The sequence below is a fragment of the Branchiostoma floridae genome, chromosome 15 (genome assembly GCF_000003815.2).
Source record: "Branchiostoma floridae strain S238N-H82 chromosome 15, Bfl_VNyyK, whole genome shotgun sequence".
Classification (NCBI taxonomy): Eukaryota; Metazoa; Chordata; class Leptocardii; order Amphioxiformes; family Branchiostomatidae; genus Branchiostoma; species Branchiostoma floridae.
Window position 1 is genome coordinate 8650894 of NC_049993.1, and position 22482 is coordinate 8673375.

A 22482-nucleotide genomic window follows, 5' to 3' on the forward strand; every position below is an offset into this window, starting at 1 on the left:
GCTGCCTAGTTTATTGGTTCGCGCATATTTTACAGACCATGACTGTGTGTCCTTGTCAATTTTACCGGATGTGAAGAAGAAGCCTGGCTTGTGGAAATGTAATGTATCGATTTTAAAAAGAGACAAAGTTTTAAATGATTTTAAACTCGCTTTTAACAATTGGAAGACTTTGAAACCAGGTTTTCCTTCTTTGCGAGCCTGGTGGGATGATGTAAAGGCTAGAACTCGCTCTCTCCTGATCAGAATTTCTTGTGAACTGGCTAGGGAGAGACGGGAGTCCATGTTTACCTTGAATAATGAACTTGTCGATCTCACCAACAAGATGAACGACGGGGCCTCTTCGGCGGACATCTTGCGTAGGTATGAATGTACTAAGTCTTCCTTGTCCGAGTTGTCCGCTGAGGAGGCTCGCGGTGCTTTTGTTCGGTCCAGAGTCAAGCAATTTGTCGAGGGGGAAAAATGTACCTCGTATTTTGTAAGCCAGGCCTCTTCCCGAAGTAGGCAGCGACGCATTTCTTCGGTCAGAGATTCTACTGGACGTATTGTCCAAGATGACGAGGAGATTTTAGATGTTTTTAAGCTATTTTATGAAGACCTTTTTAGTGCTGAGCCTATTGATAAGTGTGAGGCGAATAACCTTTGTAACAATTTAGAAGGGTCTTTGGATCCTGATGAAGTCTCTTCATTAGAAGGTCCTCTTTCATTGGATGAGCTTTGGGCTGCATTGCGCAGTATGGAGAATAATAAGTCCCCTGGCAGTGACGGTCTCCCGAAGGAATTTTATGTCGCTTTCTGGGACGTCATTGCCGGGGATCTCCTCTCAGTTTTTGAGGAAGTTTTTTCGTCTGGCGAGCTCTCTCAGAGCCAGAGTTTTGGTGTTATTACTCTCCTTCCAAAAAAAGGGGACCCTCTGGACCCGAAGAACCGTCGCCCAATCTCTTTGTTAAATTGCGATTACAAGATTCTTGCAAAGGTTCTTAACAATAGGCTTAAGATGGTTGCCGCCTCGGTCATCAGTCCTGACCAGACATGCGGTATACCAGGCCGGTCGATACAATGTAACCTACTTTTGATGAGAGATATCGTTACATATGTTAATATGAATAACTTTGACTGTGCGATCATTTCTCTGGATCAGGCCAAGGCCTTTGATAGAGTGAATATTGATTTTCTTCACTTGACTCTTGCGAAGATGGGTTTTGGCCCGGTTTTTCGCAAATGGGTTGCTATATTGTACCACAACATTACCAGTGCTGTTTCCGTCAATGGGTCGCTATCATCTTCTTTTTCTCTCTCAAGAGGTGTTCGGCAGGGGTGCCCTATGTCACCCCTGCTGTACGCAATTTCTTTGGAGCCATTTGCCGCTACAGTAAGGGCCGACGCTGCGATTCACGGCCTCAGGTTGCCTGGTGGCCGTGAAGTTAAGATCTCGCAGTATGCGGACGATAACTCGGCTATTGTTACAACCGATGAGTCGATCCGCCGGCTCTTTGCTGTTATTGACATGTATAACAGAGGTTCCGGGTCTCTTTTAAATCTTGACAAATGTATGGGTCTCTGGCTAGGTAGTTGGAGGAAAAGACTCGATTGTCCGAAGAATTTTAAATGGACATCTGTATCCATACGTTTATTGGGAGGTACTTTTGGAAGTGTTAATATGCCTTTAGTCAACTGGAGGGAGAGGCAAGCTAAGTTTGAAGCGGTTCTGCGAAAGTGGGACAGCTTCTCTTTATCCTTCGCTGGCAAGGTTGTCGTCGTTAATAACCTTGCTTTCTCTACTTTGTGGTATATTGCTCCTGTATTTTCTCCTCCCGAGTCAGTCGTCAAGGACATTACGAGAGCCGTCTTTAAGTTTTTCTGGAGTTCTCGTGCAGAAATGGTCTCTAGACAGACAGTTATGCTACCTTTGGACAAAGGTGGATGGGATCTCATTGATTTTGGAGTGAAGGCCAATTGTTTTTATTGTCGGCCGTTTACCAATATTCTTGACCGGCCGGATCTTCCATGGGTCCAGTTGGCAAAATATTGGCTGGGTTTTTTTGCCCGTCGTTTTGAACCATCGTCGTGGTCTAACAGTTCCCCCCACTCTCCTGAGGCTCCACCTCACTATTTTTTGATGCGGAAGCTCACCTTGGAATTTGTTAATGCTTCTGCTTCGAAGACTTGGGACAAGATATGCACCGTGCAGTCTTTGTACAAAGCTGCCATTTTAGCTCGTTCTCATACCCCTTCCGCTTGTTTTTTAGAGCGGGGTGTTGATTGGTCGCTTGTTTTTTCAACGGTGCATAACACTCTCCTTGAGAATAACCTAAAGGAGCTTTCCTGGAAGGTCGCACATGGGGCTCTCAAAACCAACTACTTGACTTGTTCGATTTGGCACAGAACTCCTTCCCCTCTTTGTCCGAGGAGAAACTGTAGAGCTACGGAGACCGTTACCCATGCCATCTGGTCTTGTGGCGAGGTGCTCCTGACCTGGACTTGGGTCGAAGGATTCATTAGGCGATGGGTGGTCTCTAGTTTTCGTGTTTCTCGCGCGGTCGCTCTCTATGGTGTTATGTCGTCTACCCTGAAGAAGTGTAAGAGAGATGTCTGCACCTACATTTTGGCCGTCGCTCGGTCTAAGATTTGGTGGTCCAGGTGTCAGGCTCTCTTTGACAATAATTTCGTATTTCACATTGAGCTGGTGTCTCTAATCAAGGAGGCTCTTAGGTTTAAACTCAAGATGGAGTTTGTTCGACTTGGTTCTGAAAGTTTCTTGGCTGAGTGGTGCCAATCTGTTAGATGGGCAAGTGTGCGGACGGGAGTTTTGGTTCTACGTTTTTAGAAGTCCTTGTCGTAGTAGTCTTTGTTTGGTGCTACAGTCTGTCTTTGCTATTGGTGGATTGTCTGTTAGATGTTCAGTGTGTGTGCTCAGTCCTTCACTATGGTGTTCCCCTTCTACTCTCTAGTCCTCTTTATAATTTCCAGTTTGCTTTGATGTGTCGTTTCTTGGCAGAAGGTTGGGCGGGTGCAAGTCTGCCTCGGGTGGAATGGCACATCATTTTTCTTTGTTTCCATTCATGAGTTGTTTCTTCTTATATTATGATGGTTTTCAGTTTGGTCTCTGTCTGTATTACTAAAACTGTTTGTATACCCAAAATAACAAAGGGCCTTTGGAAGGGGCTTTGGAAGGGCTGGGTTAACAGGTCCGTCCATCCATGGAAGAAAGCTGGCGTAAAGCCTTGCCTGGCGGCAAGGCAAAAAAGTAAAGGTCCTTCCCCGTCTTACGCACCGTGCTGGGAGCCCTCAGCCAAATGAGGTTAAGCACGTACAACGAAGAAGAAGACATGATGCAAGTTACTTTTAAAAATGGTTGAGGTACAAAGACTGTGTAGGAGTACATGCATGTTAAATGTACAAAAAAGTTGGCTGAGATTCTTGTCAAAGTTCTGACATGTTTTCCTTTGTCTTCCAGATGTGCAGAGCAGTGCTTTTGGCTGTCCCTGTCCAATTATCACCCGATTTGACTATGTATGAAGTAGTATGAGTAAAGTTGAGAATATCCTGATACTTCTACCGTATTATTACCCGGTTTACCTGGAATAAATACCTTTACAAGAGAAATAAAGAATGAATGTCTGTTGTCAACCTACATTTTGTTTGCATCAAATCTTTTTTTTCTTAATCTTAGTTCTCAAGTTGTGACTTTAGGTTAGAGTCCATTCCAAGACACCATGAGGGTTTTTAGGCGATATTTATAATTAGTCTGAATTATTTTGAATAAAAGAATATCTGAGCCACAATAATTAAATTATTTTCAAAAAATTGACTAAGAAAATACTCATTTATTTGAATTTCTTTGAATATTTTAGAAACATTTTGAAAGTAACTGTACAAAAATATCTTTATTTAGAATAATTGTGAAACCTCTCTGTGATTATTTCACATTTACAAATATTTACAAAAAATGGTAAACCTGGCCAAATGGTAAAATTAGTTTATTGCCCCCATAAAAGTAAGCCCTATTGTTGCATCTGTATATTTTTAGATTTCACAGCTGGGCACTGGTGGATCCTTTGTGGTGGGCCATTGTTGCATGGCACCCAACCATACTTTGCAAGAATGTGTGAATTGCTATCTTCCCAGCCCACCGAACCATTTACAAAAAATGGTAGAAAATGGTAAATAATGGTAGAATGCTGTTATCATTATTTTGAAACCATTAGAAGTATCCAATTCCACACCATGAATATTTCCAAAGTTTTACAGGACCAGGGAAATATTTATGAAGTTGAAACAGTGTTAAAAATATTTCTGAAGTATCAAATGTCCTAGACATATAATTACAAAACTTTATAATCAATTCTAAACAATGGCAACAAACATCCGCATGGTGTCTTGGAATGGACTCTATGCCACTAGAAATTATTTTCTTGATATTTGGTCATTTTTGAAGTTGAAAGTTAGTAAGAGACTTGGGGCTTGAGTCAGGTTGGCTCAGCTAAGTGAAGGAAAAGGTGAGAACAAAACTCATAGCTTCTATTTTGTACTGTTTCTTGATGTCTTAGGTCACGAGACACCTAGTCTGATAGATGATCATAGGCAAATACAACAACAAAATGCCAACACAAGCTTGTAGATAAGGTTTTATTCTGTGTTTTCACTGTGAGACATCTCCACAGGTGAAAGCCATTCCTGTAGCTTCACTGTTCAACAGTTCCTTCTCACTTTACTGCTCTGCAGTTGCACACCATCTACTACTACTAGAACATACTGTCTTAGTAAAGGTTCTTGCATCTTTAAGTCTATGACCCTGTTAACATTCAAACTAAATGTTAGAAGAACAAAACAGTCAACTCAAGATACAACTAACAGAAGCTTCATGAACCAGAAAAGTTTGGATACACCATTGTCATGGCATTGTCTACCTCACATTTACCAAAATTCTATTCAATAAAGCTATATAGACTGCAGAACAGCTTCCTACAATACTAGTTGACTCACTACAGAAACAAAACACACTAATCTAAGTCACTAAGAACAAACATATGGCTGCTGGGTTGAAACAAGACTTCACAATCCTTAACACATTCCACACTCCTTTAAGAAAACCCTTTTTTACCATTTACACCACTCATTTTCAAGAATTCCTATTAAAAGAAAGCTCTGCTTCCTTAGTCACCAATACTGCAATTACAGCACCCTTCTCATAACAAACCTGTAATATACTGAACTCTGAACAGCATATTACAGATTACACAACAGGTGTTAGTTACCACAGTTCACAAGAGAAAGTCCAGCTTTCCATTTGTAATATATAGAATTTGGCAAAATTTGTGGGACAGGTTAGGTTCAAAGGTTAGCTACCTTACACCAAATGATTACAATACTGGCAACATCCGAGTAATATTCATACACTTGTTGTGTATGATAAAAAGGTACTGTCTAAAATCCGTCTGTTTGTAGTACTGGCTATACAGTACTTTGATATAGCTCTATTGTAGTTTAATGAATGAGTGTTTGTGGTTTTTGGTGATGGCTCTTCGTCATTCAAAACCCAATGGTTCATGGCAAGTTATGAGTTGTAGTGGCAAGGGGATGTTCTTTCATAATACTCAATCATTTGAACAACATCTACAAAAGCTGACCAATAGGACACATTCTTATATGTGACCAATTAAAATGATTGCTTGGGAAGCAGAGCCAGCTGATTGGCCGAGGCTGTTGTATTCATGTAGAATAACTGACCTCCACTTAAAATTACAGGCTCAACCTGTACATACTGTAGCTTACATAGTAGCTTATACTATTAACATGTTCTGCAACACATGTTAGACTTGAGAGTGACTTCTCATAGTAGAGAATAAAAACACACTAACAATAATAGTTTACATTGCATGTAAAACCTATCTACATTGACAGCCCTTCCCAGCTAGCGATAGTTTTCATATCAAACTTCCAACTTGTTGTTAAAGTCTAACTTTCAAGTTAGGGCTAGAACCCAGAACCTTCTGGTTCGTACTTGGCTCCTCTGAGCCACGGCATTCACTGACTTTGCATTCGTAAGTCTTACAAGCCTTACACTGCATTTGTAAGTCTTAGACTCCAGCTTGAGTATTGCTTTTCAGTTCTGTCAGGTTTCTTTAAAACCCTTGACTTCTCTGAGGCTTTGAACTAGCCAGCAAGGATAACTAAAACTAGTCTTCCCATCAGATTCTTGCAACAGACCGCCCTTAGAACTTCATCTAAATTCCGTTGATGAAGGTTGGACATCTAGCTAGTAAGAAACCCCAAATAGCAGTTACTCAAGCAACTGGTTATAAGATTTGGGAGACAGTCAGATGTAGCATCAACTTCTCTCACTGAGCAGATCTGTTGTAAGTCTGGTCATCTCTACTCCTTGTCATTTCATGACTAACTCATAGATACTTTATCCAGCCCATTAGCTTTCATACATTAGTCTGTAGATGGCTAATCTTCCTGGACTTCTCTTTCCACAGATTTCTCAAAATCAAAGTCAATCCATTTGATTTCCACAGTTTCACCAATCTCAGTAGATTCCCATAATTCTCATGGCAAAGTGAAGACTCTGTAGTTTCCCCCAGAAAGTCTCAGGGCATGTTGAAGATGACATGTTGGGATAAAAGTGCAACGTGTCACCTGCCTTTTCTTCGCATCTCAACAGTTAGTTACAGGAGATTTTCACAATGGTATCAATCTCAGTAGATTCCCGTAATTCTCTGGGTAAAGTGAAGACTCCATAGATTCCCCACTAAGTCTCAGGGCATGGTGAAGACTGCGTGCTGTAAGAGTTTGACATGTCACAAACGTTTTCTTCACATCATAACAATTAGCTACAGGAGACTTTTACAATTGTATCAATCTCTGTAGATTCCCCAGTAATTCCCAGGGTAAAGTGTAGACTCCGTAGATTCCCCAGTGATCTTCAGGGTGTGGTGAAGACTGCATGTTGTAAGAGTTCCCGTATGGACGGCCTGTCAGCCCCTGACTGTTCCAGACACCTCAGCACCAGGTCCCGCAGGCCAGGGGAGAAGCCCTGTGGCAGGGGTGGGGGCTCGCTGGAACTCGCAATCTAAAGATAAAGTGTAACATGTCACAAACCTTTTCATAACAGTAGGTCAAAATATCTTGTCAAGCTCTCTCCAATTCTGCAGCCAGTCCATGGCACAATGCCTCAATATGTCCCAGTTGGTGATTTTCGTAATGGTTACAATCTCCTCTAGTGCTCATCCCATTTCTACAGAGCCCTTGGGCCACACAGGGCCACTATGGTATGGGGCTACCTTGGGGATAGTAGTGGGCTCAACCATACTCTTTCAGGTGCTGAATGCTATGCATAGAAAGCAGTATGCACTACTTTTATGGTCATCGTTAAAGCCCATTCACCAGCCAGGGTTTTAACCAAAAACCTCCTGAATGCAAAAAGAACAACCTATACTAACTATACTGCTACTCCAACCATCCTGAAAACACTAACGTAAAGCTATACTATCTTCATCCTGGCATTCAAAAGATGAACTCCAAACAGGACAGAATTAAAATCATACATACAAAAAAGACTTCCTGAACCTACCCTGAAGATAAGAGCGAGATGGTTGTCTATGGCGTTGGCGTTCCATGGCGGGGAGGCGGTGCCCATCTCGATGACGGTACACCCGATACTCCAGACATCGCAGGAGCGCCCGTACTGCTCGCCTCGCAGCACCTCCGGAGCCATGAAGGCTATGGTGCCTGAGGAGGCAGGGACAAGACTTTTGTTGGGACATTCCAAATAAGAAGAGACAAAAAGATTTAAAGACACGCAATTGCAACCAAACTAAAAAAGTTATTAAACACTCATTTTTGGAACCAAACTTCCTGCAGTTTACCTGTGCCTTGGTATTCTTTTTGGACTCCACTAATTACTAAGTTTGGCTGTGAGGGACATACAACCAGAGTCGCTCAACTAATCATTGGCTATTCTAAAGGATTATCCCTGCTGCTAAGGACAATACAGAATGTATCTGAAAGTAACATACGTCAAGTAGTTTGCATGCATGTATAGTGAAATATATCTACTGTGCCTTTACTATCATCAGTATGATGGTTCCTAAAGTGCTTTGTGATTCCTATAGCAGTCTAATCAGGACTGATCATAATAAATGAGGCCTAATGTTTATTTAGATGTAGGAGTTTCAGTATATAGAACCTACCCAGCAGCTGTCCCTGGAACTCCCCTGCTCCTGTCAGCTTGGTGGCCAGCCGAGCTGCTGTTCCAAAGTCAGCAATCCTCAGTCTGGTTCCAGTGCTGTCAACTAGCAGGTTAGCTCCTGTGGGAATAACAAAAGGAGTTCAACAAGACGTAACCGCTTTCTGTTTCAAATCTCTCCCTGAGTACCCTGTAGTGTCAACTTTCAATGTACTCCCAAAGTGGGAATAACACAAGATCTTCAAGGTACTGAGAAATCCTTCTGTATAAAATCTAACTACCCAGTACTGTCAACTAGCAGGTTAGCTCATGTGGGAATAACATCAACATTACAAAAGAGATTTCTGTAAAAAAAATCCTCTTTATATCATCATCTTGTCTCATACAGACAATAAGAACTGCATAGAAAACAATGAAAGTTGATTCTGGTCCATCCATATGCCATGAACATTACCTATCTAAATGTCTAATCTCTGAGTCTAAAAAAACGTGTCATAAATCTAAAGTTTCAAATTGACCTCTTTTTACGTAAGTTTATTTAAAAACAATGCTTCAATCTATTCCTCTTACCCTTGATGTCTCTGTGGATGATGCAGTTGTCATGGAGATAAGACACACCCAACAGGACCTGCCGGGTGAAGTTTTTGATGACTGTGTCAGAGAAGGCCCCGTACTGGTCCAGCAACCCGGCAACAGAGCCCCCTAGCAGTGCAGAAGAAAAATGCAGGATGTCAGCAATCAATAGAAACATGTTACATGTACAGTTGCACATTGCTGGAAATTTCTGTTTCTTAATGTTTAGTCATGAATAGATCCATTAAGTTACATAATAAAACCTCACACACTTTGTATAATGTAGAAATTACATACATTTTATGACAGTTAATTGTGGAACTTATATCAACTCAAGATACTAACAACAGAAGCTTTTAATTCACCATTCACATGACAATGTCTACCTCACATTTACCCAAATTCTATCTAGTTTTTGCAGCTAAATTCAACTAGATTAAGTGTACATTGCAGAAAGTTTTTATGTACCCTGTAGTGCAATAATTTTCTGTTGGTATAAGCTGGTCTATGACGACAAGCAAAAACATAAATGAAGTTACCTGGCATCCACTCCTGGAAGATGTTGAAGTGTGTTCCCTCCTGTGTTGCGCCCAGAACACGCACGATGTTGGGGTGGTCCAGCCGTGCCATCAGCTGGATCTCCCCCCGGATCTCCTCTGCAACCTTCTCCTGTTCTGTTGGTGAGTTACGGCAGAACGAAACCTGGGAGAAAAAAACATTGTTTCCTGAATGACTGACAAAAGGGACAATGAATGAATAAATCTTTATGACATTCATATAATATATTTCAAAGGATTAGATTCAAGGTTATTTATGTAGGGTTAAATTCGACGTTCTTTTTTCTTCTTTTTGTATTAAGTAACCAATCTTTTGTGATGATATACCTCAGTGTCACTGACGAAAGATATGCTTGACCCTTTCCTGTCGAAAGATATGCTTGACCGTTTCCAAAATCATATCCAGTTGCTTGAGTAATTGCTATCTGGACAATCTTTCTTTTAGTTTCCTAGATTTTATAATCTACTCTAGGATTTGATCTATTTTACAGTAGCTATGTCTTTTCTGTTCTTTCAAAATTTTCTTTGATTCAGAAATGTCATTAAAAGCATTATTCGCATTTTAAGAGAAACATTTCCTACCTGTTTACATGCCATGAGCGTGCCAGTCTGTACGTCCCGTGCCTGGTAACATGTGGAGAAGGCACCTGTACCGATCATGGTCCCCTTCAGCCACTGCTGGTCCATCTTATACGCACCTCCTGACTTCTCTCCCTTCAGGTGCTGAAACACAAAACAGAATAACCTTACAAATAACATCTTAGTACAATTAATAGGTTCAAGAGTATACAATCAAGAGGAATTTATATACCTAATAATGTTTCTGTGACTTCTGTGTTGTTGTGTTTCAAGGCATTAACTTTATCATCTGTTTGCTAATCGACCTGCTGGAACGTATTTCATAACACAACACTTCCGTCTCCAGTTGAAATGACAGCAACTGGTGAAATGTACCCGTGATAAAGCATTTGGGTCATTTCAACTTGAGAAGGATCACAGGACTGATTGAAAGCTTGTTGGTATGTGATTTACACTGAAATGGTGTATAAAAGTTTAAAAATCGGCATCAAGATGTACCGACTTTACGTGTGTGTGTAAAAGAAAACTCTAATAACTGAAAAATTCATTCAATTCTAACTATCCTACTGACCTTAGGCTGCACATGTATGATCAGTTCCTTCTCCTCAGTCCTTCTGGTCAGCCCAGGAACCCTGGGAAGGGCCTGCTGGGGCAGGGTCGACATCTCCATGGCAACAGCTAATGCCTGGGCTTCCTCCACCTCCACCTGTTCCTTACACGACGTCGAGAAGACCACTGGCCCTCCTTCAAGGACCTTGGTGCTGCTGGCCGAGAATCCCGGCACCACCTCGCTCTCAAAGGACACTCTCAGAGGTCCGTTCTGTCCGGAGGCGACCATGGTCAGCTGGTCAGCGTTGTTACCATGGTTGTTGTTGTGATGTCCGCCGTTCATAATCTCGCGGTTTTCTCTCTGTACTTCTTCTTCTTCATCGTTGTTGTTGCCTCCCTCAACACTTGTGTGCCTGTTATTCCTCTGTTCTGTGCTGTTGTCTGTACCCTCCTGTGGGTCTACGTCTCTAGCTGAGTGTACGGGGGAGGGGGGTGGGGTCAGCACCCCAGCGGGGCCAGTTCTGGGCACTGTTTCTGCAGGCATGTTGACCGTGCTGCCGGGAGAGGCAGAAGGCGTGTTGTAGCGAGGAGTAGAGCCAGGCGTAGAGTCTGCTGACGCGCCGGCGGGGGATTCCTGGGGACCTTTACAGGGGCTGGATGGACAGGACGCGATGAGCCAGTCCTTACTGATCCCCAGCTTGGTGGCAAGAGCTAGAAGGCTTTCCATGAGACTGGCGTGGCGCCGTGAGGTGTACGTGCTCAGGATACCGAAGATAAACTTGAACACGGAAGGCACCGACGACACCCAGCGGGCTATCTTCAAGAAGAGCTCCCGAGACTGCTTGGCCAGCTTGGGGTGCGGACTCTTCACACACTCGCACACGTACGACAGGACGGAGGCGAGAGGCTCGGTGTCGAACGGAGGGTCATTCTTGCGGGGAGACTGGCTGCCCTGCTTGACGAAGTGGTTGGGGAAGTCTTCGATGATTCTCTCGATGACGTTGAGCCGCCCGAGGAAGTACTGCCAGGCCGCGTCAGCGGGCGGAGGGGCCAGGATGCAGGACAGTAGGAACGGGAGGTCGCCCACGGGCAGGGACTCGGCCCGCGGCAGCTCCGAGGCCATGGCCAGCCCGCCCTCCTGTCCCTTAGCCAGCTCCAGGAGAGTGGACAGGGAGAGCTGACAGGTACGGCTAGTTATGGGGGAGAGAACACAGCTCAATTAGTTATCATATAATATTTCATCTTACTGTACAGTTAGCCAGCTCCAGTAGAGTGGACAGGGAGAGCTGACACGTACGGCTAGTTATGGGGGAGAGAACACAGCTCAAGTAGTTATCATATCATAATTCATCTTACTGTCATATCATATTTCATCTTACTGTACAGTTAGCCAGCTCCAGTAGAGTGGACAGGGAGAGCTGATACGTACGGCTAGTTATGGGGAGAGAATATGTCTTAATTAGCTGTTGTACAATATCTCATCTTACTGTACAATTTCACTTCGTATTGACTGTGTATCTCCATTTATGATAACATTATATGCCAGGTGTATAAGTTATGGGAATAGAAAACAGCTCTATTAGTTATCGCAACATATATTAGACTTGCAAAACCATATTGAAAAAGTTTAGTCTGTAACACTAGAATATAATTTACCAGTACTAGCACATCAAAGCATAGACTTAACAAATATTCTTATGACTTTATAGCTCCTACTTTTTTTAATACTTTGCATTTTGCCTTTACAACCATAAAGAATGGATCCATTTTACCAGTACTAGCATATCAAAACAGACTTTACACATGTTTTCTATGACTGGGACTTTATGACTCCTACTTTTTCCTGTTCTTTGCCCCGTCGGTGCACTTGATGAGAATAATATCCACCACCGGCCGCAGCATGTCCTGTAGACATGACACCTGTTCCTCCGAACGGCACACTGTGTACGCTGACATGTCACGCAGACTTCTCTAAAAGGGAAAAGTTCAACACATTGTTATCAGTATTCTTCCTCATTGCAAAGGTGGTATGAGATTATAAGTTTTCATAATATGTACTGAGTGTTAACCAGAATATTGTTTGGGGACCCACTTTTCGACAGCTTACTATTCTCCATTGATGTCTTGTTCTATTTCACATCGTCCAAACTGGTATCAACCATGTAGCCTGTGTATGCAGCTGGCTTTTAGTTTTCTACTGTTTTACTCTCCCTTGGTTCCCTGAGTACAAGGTTTGATGCAATGACGTCATATCACTTGTTTTATCAGAATGTCCATTGTAGTACTCTGCCAGTCTCATTCTATGTGCTCTCATTCTCTATTGGGCAAACAGTAGTTCTTGACACAACTGTTTATTCATAAGTTTTAGTTTAGTTTTGGCACAAGACATAGATAGAGGAGATACTTGTACTTACCAGTGATGCCACATAGACATTATAGACAGGGTCTCTGCACAGCATGGCCAGGATGCTGCAGCAGACCCGCAGGACAGTGGTCCACTGGGCGGGGTCCTCCTCCTCCTGCCCATCCTCCTCCATCTGGACCAGTCTCCTGGCCACCTCGTGTGATAAACACATCAGCCCAGCCTCCCGGACTGACCAGTCACGAGAGAACAGGCAGCTCACCAAGTTGTACCCAAACAACTGGGAGGAAAAGATGGGGAAAAGGTGTTTATCTGCATCAGTGTATGTCTTACAACTGTCCATTTGGGCCACTCAAAATTTCTAAAACATAATTTGAGTGATGATACTACCAAGTTGTACTCAAACAACTGGTAGGAAAAGATGGGGAAAAGGTGTTTATCTGCATCAGTGTATGTCTGGCCCTTGCATGTTTGAGCAACTCAAAATTTCCAACAACTACATTACAAGTCATTAGTGATGATACCAACAAGTTGTAACCCAAACAACTGGGAGGAAAAAGAAAAATGATGTTTGTCTAGTATTCATGTCTTCAAATTGCCTGAACTGCTTCAAAGTACATTTGAATCAAAGTATAAGGAATGATTTTGTGTCACTGATAATGGTGTGGCAATACTGTAGCGCTAGTTCACCTTATGTATTTGTTGCGTTTACCCACACGGTGTTATGGAATATCAAGTCGTCGGACAGAAGTTTCAAGTTGTAATATGTTCAAACTATTGTAGTTTGAAACTATCGTCCGTAGACCTGATATCCCTAAATCCCCGTTTTGGAAAGCAACGGATATAGATAACGCTGTGGATAAAGGTGAATTACAATAAGCGTTATATCTTATAGTCTATAGCACTCAATCAATGTCAGTTTATTCAGCCAAAGTACAAAAGGGCCCATTAAGTTCTTCTTCCTATCAAATATGTTAATGTATCATTCCAATGATTTTCTTTGGTATGTTCTTCTTGTTATGTTATGTTGTCCTAGTATGTCACATGATGATGATACTGTAATTGTCCTATCATAATGAAAAAGCCACAAATGAAGACCAGTTGTATTACCTCTATCCATGGTGCGGCCATGTCCCTATGTTCGGGAGGGATGGGTTCAGAGTGAGGCAGGTGGACGCCCTCCCCGGGGAGGGGATGTACCGGGGACGGGGCGCGGGAGTTGGGCGGGGCTTGGCTGCCCTCGTCACTGACCCTGTGAATGTAGATAGCAGCACAATGTAAGGGTCAAGGAACAATAATTCAATTTCAAGGCATCTTAACAAATTTATAAAAAAATGTTTGTCATATTGCTCAGCATTCGATTGTCAGATCACCAGTTCTGTTAATTTTTATTCAGTCAGTGGAATTCATACTTTATTTGTACCTTAAGTTTCTTTTTCCTTCACCATATGTTTATGTATTATTTGAAGCTGTGGTGAATGTCTTTCCTCTGGAATGCTTGTATTTTGCTCACATCAAGGTGTCGTACCATGAAAAGGCAATTTAAAAGATGGAACATTTGCAAAACCCTAAAATTCTTTCCTTTCACCTCTACTTGATCATCATTCACAGAACAACTTTGCAACATTCAAAGAACTTTCAGTATGTTTTACCCTTCTCCCTCCTCTGTCCAGACTGCACGGCACAGAGGACAGCTGAAGGCGTCTCCTTGTCTCTTACAGGCTTCAGCCCCTGTGGAGAAAGGAAACAACAACTTATGTCAGCAAAAAGGAGAATGGCAGACCTGACTGGTAAAAGCAATCAACAATCAAATACAAGCAAACATGGTTACTTTGATACTATTGAATTCTTAACAAACTGCAGCCTAATTTTTAACAACCCATAGCCACACCATGATTTGCCAGATTTTAAGTAAAACGCATGTATGAAAAAGTACAGGAGATGATCACTGTCATCACAAGTAAAACATTTTTGGTTGGAGTACTAGTACTAGTACAAGTACAATTTTTGTTTTCAGTTAACAGAATGAGAAACTCATGAACTTTTTTTGCATTTAAAAGCTGCTGCTTTGAAAATCATTTTTAGAGAATAGCTGCTTTGATGAAAACAACCCTCCCATAATACAGCTCAAGTATTTTGTTCTTGTTTTCAGCTAACGAAATAAGGTAATCACATTTTGTTTTTACTTCAAAAGGTACTGCCTTTAATATCATTCCTAGAGCAGAGGAGCTGGTTCCTTTGACAAAAACTGCCCTCCCACAATCTAGATTCCAAGAGAACTTACAGACAGCCACACACTGGTGGTGCATCTGGTTGTTACAGCCGTCATCACAGGAGGTCAGACTCTCTCCATCCACCATCTCCAACAGACATATAGGACAGGTGTCGTCCTCGGGTTTTACTCTGGGGAAAAACATAGACATGGGACATCATAGACATGCACATTCAAAACAACAATCTTACATTATGCATATTGAATTTGTAAAATTATTGAGATCTATAAATTTCAATGCCTCTTAACAAAGACTGTCCGACAGTTTCTGACTGGAAATAGCTTTTAAAGCATAAAAATAAATGACAAGTACATTGTATAGAATTTGTACAAATTCACAGTCCAATGCCTACAAGTCATCTACACTATTTAAGAACAAAGAGCATTCTGGCTATTAAGATTAGATTCTGAAGTTGGAAATTTGAGACTTGCAGTACCTCTTCTCATCACCAGAGGTCTCCTCTTCCTGTTTAGCACCATCAGACTCAGCCACATCCTCAGCTTTGTTGGGTGCCTGCGGGGGCCGTCTCCGCCACACACGATTCCTTTTCCTGGCCTCAAAGTTTCTGAAAAGACTCTCCACCTGAAACAGATCATCACAGATACATCTTAGTTTCTAACTGCTAGTGCTAGAAAAGAATCCAACTTTCAAGAACAACTGCAGATTTGTACACTTACTCAAACACACACTATTCACCATTCTACTAGAAAATAAAAAAATTAATAAAGTAAGTGAATGGTTGGAAAGCTATGAGGAATGTCAAATGTCAAGTTGATGAGAAAATGAGAAGATCATAAGAAAACAACTTTATCCCATTTACAAAAACAGGTATATCTGAGCAATTTGAGATGCTCTAGGCAAAGAAGTTAATTTTAGTTTTTGGTTATTTAGTTATTAATTTAGGAACTGCAAGGTTACCACGTTATCACTCTTGTGGAAAGTACAGTTTGAGTAAGAATGCTTGCAGAGTGCTCCATGTGAATCTAGTATGGTGGAGGATCACACAGTACAGCACACACACACCTGGACTCTCCCACCCCACCCCACCCACAACCCCACGACTGTAATAACAAGAATTCCAGTCCTAACCAGTGAACCCTCCAACAGTAATTGTGCATGACAGGAGTTCTTTCAGTGGTGGGTACGGCCCCGGTACAGATGTGGGGACAGCTGTTACGCGGGTCAAGTCATATTTCCGGTATTTCTCACGCGCGTTATCCCCTTTATAGCGCGGGAGATTATCGGGCCAACCCCGGAAACCCTGTGTACTGTTTTGTACTATGACAATGTCTATTGTTAACTTTGAAACCTAGTCATAAGAATAAGATCATTGTACTTCTACACTGTAACTTATAGGCTATTCTTTTCAAACTTTAGAGCTTTTTTATCATATTCAACATATACCTCCAATTTCTCCTATTACCTCCTCAAATGATTTTCAATCTTTCATTTCATTTTGATAAAATATCTTTCCATTTAACCCTTCCCATACATGTTGTAAGTTCTTCTTTTTTTTTTAAACAAAAAAGTTGAAAAAAAAAACAACAACTGATAAACACAGTGTTAAGCTAAAACGGCAAACCCCGAATGAATAATTGAAACCAATGCTGTTGTACTATGGTGGAAAAATGGAGGTAATTTCATATCCGGAGTTTGAAGAGCACAGGAACCAACTGTGTCTACAAACCAGTCCCCAGTGAACAATACAGCCTGTGAGCCCAGAATGCCTCTGTTGTAACCACATCCCAGCACATTTCCTATGTGGGTTTGCAAGAATTCCGAAAATTGTCCCTCATCATATTTTCTCCCTCCCACGCTTCTAAATGAGGAATAGTCTTCGTGGGGTAGAGGGTATGGTTTCTTCTCCTGGGAAACAGATCACACAAGCACAGCCATAGCGGAAACTGAACTCCTTTATTCTGTTGTACATTCATGCTAACGGTTGATGTAGGTCATGGGACTTTTGTTGCTACACATATAATTGCAATACTTTCTGATCACACTGTATTTACTAAGAAAATATCCTATCATTAGCTATGGCATTTCTTAAGTTTCTTGCAGTGAAGAAAAAATGTTTAATACTTTTATTATACTGGGATATGAAATGTACATGTATTGCAACTGTTAATTTGTTAATAGTTACTTAATTGTAGGACTTCTGTAGTCACTAGTGAAGTGCAAAAACTACATCATCGCAATTACTTCATCACTCAACATTTTAGACAGTTCTTTGTTCCAACTGTTATAATAAAATGCTGTGAACTACTCCTTTCCCCCAACCTCTAAAATCAAGAAATGCAATATCAAAAGGATTCATTATCATACGTGACAAAAGGAAAGTGATGTCGATTCAGTTTTTGCCCATTGAAGAGCTAGTCTCTCCACTGTTTGTGACAGAGAGGACAGACGCTAGGTACAGTATTTACAGGTTCATTGAGGCGGAGAAATTCCCCTAGCTCTTTACGACAAGCACAATGAACAGTGGACCACGGCTTAAAGTCTCTTCCTAAGGACTGCAACCCTTTCCAGTAGCGAACATGTCAGGTGAGCGACACAGTGTCTATATCCAGAGGCAGGACTACTAACCACTGGACTACACATGCTACACACTGTAACCACATTTCACCTTCTTAAGGAGAAACTAAAAATAGCACCACCCACCTCGTAGTTCCTGAGAGTCTTCCTCTGCAGCAGGGGGTTGGTTTCCGCCACCTGGAACACCCTCAGCATGATGAACAGCAGGTGCACACACGGCATGTGCTTCCCACAGCTGCAGCTCTGGGGAGGAACCACAGGGTAAAGGTTAGCATTGTGGTACAATTTACTACTTCAAAAACATGCGCCCAATGTTTCTTCAGGCAATGTTGAACTTGTGTAGACTGCCTGGTACAAATACACATGTGTTTCCCACAGTTGCAACTCTGGGGAAAAAAACATTATATAGGTAGCATTGTGGTACAACTTACTACAAAGATATCTACTTTGTAACATGGAAGACAATAAAAAAATGCCTAATGTTTCTTCAGGCAATGTCGTGTACAATGATTGACTAGTACAAATACACATCTCATAGCTACAGCTCTCGAGAGAAGCCATAGTATACAGGTCAGCTTTGTGGTACAATTTACTACAGACATTTAACATAAAAAACTTTAAAAACATGCGCCCAATGTTTTTTCAGGCAATGTTGTGTAGACTGTCTGGAACAAATACATATCACATGGCAGTGTGTTTGCCACAACTGCAACAACTGCAATGTCGTGTAGACTAGTACTAAGTAACAGCTACAGCTAGAGATGGACATTAGCAGCGGGATATAGGTCAGTTTTCTGGTACAAAAGGAAGACTCAAAGACATGCCCAATGTTTCTTCAGGCAATGTTGTGTAAACTAGTACAAATACACATCTTACAGCTGCAACTCGTGGGGAGAAACCACAGGATATAGGTCAGCTTTGTGGTACAACGTACTACAAAGATATCAACTTTTTGACATGGAAGACATAAAAGAATCCCCAATGTTTCTTCAGGCAATGTCGTTTAGACTAATACAAATCCTATGTATGGCTACAGCTCTGTAGAGAAACCACAGGATATAGGTCAGCTTTGTGGTACAACGTACTACAAAGGTATTTAACATAGAAGACTTCAAAAACATGACCAATATTTCCTTAGGCAATGTTATGTAGACTAGAACAAATACAGACGGCAAGTATTAGCCACAGCTGCAACTGTGGGTAAAACCACATACAGGATACAGCTCACTTTGTAGTACAGAAACGTTAGACTTCAAAAACATGCTCAACGTTTCCTCAGGCAAGGAAATGAAGTGCAACATGCAGCTGGCAACATGAAAGATGTTTTATATTTCCACAGACTCACTCAGACTATCATGGAGAACTTGCAAAATTATATTGATAAAGAAATCAAAGATTTTACAAGTTCAATGTATATGTTGACTTGTTCTTACACTCTGATTATGTTTAATCATAAAGTTTGCATAGTCAGACTCATACACTGAAGTTTTGTATCATCATGTTCACAAAACTGTTCACAAAGAATGATCACACTGTTTCTAGACAGGGTACAACTGACAACACATTCTTACTGTAATCCAATATATCAATCCTAAATCCATATAGCTTGCCATTTGTACAGTACAAATTCTGCCATCTTTCAACACTAGCCTATCTTGACACTGACAGGTGACTGTACATGTATGTCTGCAATGGGACATGTTTCATCATACACTGTCTGTCTAGTGTCTATAATAAGTGTCACTGAGGAAACTGCCTATCACTAGTATGATCAGTATTACACTGACAGTACCGTCTGGGTTACAAATTTCAGTTTTGTCCCTTACCTGCTGTTTGACTATTTGAAAGAAATCCTACGTGCGATCTAAGTAGGGTGAACCCACTGGACAGAGCCGCATGGAAGCATCATGGTGGGAAAACTAGCCGACTGCTGCCTACCCCCGTGTCAGGGATCCCAGCAGCAGTTTAATCAAATACTGGATACTAATACCTCAAGAAATCAATACATAATAGTCCAGGCAAAGTTTGGCTATCTATTTTGCAATTTCCCTTTTCTAACATAGCTTGAAACATACACCATCAAACTTTTCAAACCAAAGTACTCTACTCAACATCACTCACCTGTTGACCAATCAGCACCCTGTGCTTGTCGTCAGGGGAGTCCCCGCCTACCAACAGTGAGTTGGGGCCGCTCTGCTGTAAGAGGTACAGCCTCATCCGCTGAACCCTGCGGATCTTCTTCTGTAGTTTCTCCATTTCTTCTGTGGAGCCCGCGGTGCCTGTTGGCGTCCCTCGTCCACTACCGGGAGACGACGGGCGGCTGGACGTGGGCGTGTTCCGCCCGCGGCCGCTCTGACTCTGGTGCGATTTAGAGCGGAACAGTTTGTGTCCTCTCCTAGCGGGACATGAAGGGCGGTGGAACGGAGCCTCGTTACAGTTACACATGTTAACCTTGTGCATGGTTGGTGCCTTCGCTCCTTTACCCCTGTTGGCGCCGAAACTTGGGGATAGAGACCGTCGCCGGCGGACTTTTGTCTTGGAGCGGTTGTCGTCGCTGTTAGTGTTAGAACTGGAGGTTGTGATATCTGTGACGTCACTTGGGTCGGTGCTGGGAGTGGGGGAGGGCGTATTCCTCTTGTTGAAGAACTGGATCTTGCTTTGCACGCTTCCGAACGACGACGTGTTCTGTGAGTTCTCTATGTTCTGTGAGTTCTCTGTGTTTTGTGAGTTCTCTATGTTATGTGAGTTCTCTGTGTTTTCCACGTTGTTCGACTCGGGATCTACCACTACTACGAGGGGGAGGACAGCTCCTTGGCTAAAAACTGGGGCCTTGGCAAGCTGAAAGGTACAGGTAGACACGATGTCAGTATATGTCAGACTCAAAGTAACAATCTTAGGAGCAACTACATGTAAACATGCTGCATCATTCGAAGTTCATGAAAACAGATAATCCTACCAAAGCAAAGGTATGCTTTGGTGGTTTCTTAGTACACTACATATATATTTGCTTGACTAAATAAATTTGTGATAGGAACTGGTTACAGACCTTCTTCACTGGAAATTGGAGTACTCAGTACTACTATCTACTCGTACTTTCGAGAATTGAAGACTTAACAACTTACATCATGTTCAACATGCTTTAACACTCTTTGACAGGCACAAAGAGTAAGTTCTATATCATAAATATTGTCCCACACTCACCATTGGTCCCTTCTGCTTCTTGGCCACAGCGTTTTGGCGCCCTCGCAGCTTCTCACGGATTTCTGAGCCGCCCAGACGAGCCTCCATAAACGTGGACGAGGCAGGGGGAATGCTGGGAAAAAATTATTCAGAGAATTAACATTTTGTATTGTGACCAAAGCTTGAGCTGTTCAATGCATTTTGCCATGATGGGAAATCATTCTTTGTGTTAAGGTAAGGAAAGGTAAAGTTAACCTTGTTGCCATTGAAACTGGCAAGTCTGAATGTGTCATGCCTCAATCTTTGTAAAATATAATCCCAATTGACACATGAGAACATACATATTACTTAAATACTGATTTAAAATTTTTTTATTCGTTTATATGATAGAGTAAATCTTTTTTTTTTACCAAGAAGGAATTTTGTTTTCCAGTTTGGGCTTTTGTTGCCATTATTTGGTGCTATCTGTTGTAACATGTTCTACTGATGACATGATTTTCAGGAAGGGGTTTCCCCATTACCTGAACTCACCTGACATACCTGTAATCATAACTGCAGTATCTACAAATTTCAAATTTGTGATTTCTCATAATACATTTTGTCTCAGACATTAACAAATTTTGCCCCAAATAACCCAACAAGATTTCACTTCACTTTAATGTTTTGCCAGAACATCAAAACCAAATTATGTCTCTTGACTACTGCTTTATTTCTTTGATTACAAACTGAAAGTGCATCACACTTTCATAGTACAGTTAACGAAAATGGACAATAAAAAGATTCTCAAGTCAAACAAGTATACATTGTAGATCATCTGGTATTGAGTGAGGAGTAATGTTTATCATAATTAACACAGCAATTATAATTGTTTACAAAGGTGTGAAAGCCGGGGTAAGTTTAACGACTTCCGTTGATAATTTATGGACGATTGGAATTCCGCGTAGATGAGTCATCGGAAAGTCAGACAAGCACACAACGGGGGAGGTACCGATCTGAGTCAAAATTCAAAACAAAAACACTGCAAATCAATGTAAAATACCGAAGAAATCGTGCATTTAAGGCATGTTGGTAGAAAACTACTGGATAATAATACAGGAAGTAATGGAAAAGTATTCTAGATCATGTGCGGAAAGATAGACTAGATGTTTCACCTTTGTGGTTCGGTCGGCGCGCCACGGCTTCCGTCAACACACTTGGCGGGCGCCGCTACACTGTCCCGCGGAGCCCGGTCAGGACATGGATCCATCAGATTGTAACCTGGACAACGTAAAAATGTTAAAATCGGTGTTATTTCAACAATTCTGAGGTAGAAACGTGCACTATTGTACACCTGGCAGCACCTAACACGACGGTTAAAACTTTGAGTAAAAAATCAAGTCCAAAAGTCATTTCAGCCTCGTGTCCAAAGTGCACAGGCCGATTGCAAGAGATCTGTGTAAAATTTCACACGGAGGATTTCACAAATGAATCTGCTTACCTTTACACGCCTTCTGTGACCGCTGTCACAGACATTGGCTGCGAAACTAGCCGTAAAATCCACAAATTTCACGAGTACTACGTACAAAAACTACACAAAGTTTGGAATCTGTCCAGCCTCGCTTCCGTCTGGGGTAGGGTTTATGTAGGATGAGGTCATGTCCTAAATTTAGAATCGGACCAGTTTAAATTTAATAGTAGGGGAAATGT

General features: G+C 41.7%; 2 protein-coding genes across 2 annotated transcripts in view; one reads left to right on the forward strand and one right to left on the reverse strand.

The window, feature by feature from the left end:
- Positions 1-3607, forward strand: part of LOC118431443 (ATP synthase subunit delta, mitochondrial-like) — a gene marked incomplete in the record, with an annotated part of 15139 nt that extends 11532 nt beyond the window's left edge. The window contains 1 exon segment of the mRNA XM_035842682.1: positions 3468-3607.
- A 1000-nt stretch (positions 3608-4607) lies between these two features.
- On the reverse strand, positions 4608-22412 carry LOC118431366 (mitogen-activated protein kinase kinase kinase 1-like). The gene is made up of 18 exons (XM_035842498.1): positions 22274-22412; positions 21948-22053; positions 20818-20929; positions 19738-20454; positions 17743-17859; positions 15518-15663; positions 15093-15211; positions 14461-14539; positions 13919-14060; positions 12861-13088; positions 12284-12417; positions 10469-11636; positions 9901-10041; positions 9301-9463; positions 8759-8890; positions 8193-8309; positions 7574-7731; positions 4608-7072 (listed from the first exon to the last, which is right to left on the reverse strand). Exons 2-18 carry the CDS (start codon positions 22040-22042, stop codon positions 6926-6928), a joined length of 3915 nt encoding a protein of 1304 aa, XP_035698391.1. The 5' UTR covers positions 22043-22053; positions 22274-22412; the 3' UTR covers positions 4608-6925.
- Positions 22413-22482: the final 70 nt, after the last annotated feature.

Excerpts from the sequence above, each read along its gene's own strand:
- LOC118431366 (XM_035842498.1), bottom strand. The coding sequence starts at position 22,042 with ATGGATCCATGTCCTGACCGGGCTCCGCGGGACAGTGTAGCGGCGCCC. Across the intron at positions 20,930-21,947 it reads GCGCCGACCGAACCACAAAG|CATTCCCCCTGCCTCGTCCA; the intron begins GTGAAACATCTA and ends ATTTTTTCCCAG. Across the intron at positions 20,455-20,817 it reads AGAAGCAGAAGGGACCAATG|CTTGCCAAGGCCCCAGTTTT; the intron begins GTGAGTGTGGGA and ends TGTACCTTTCAG.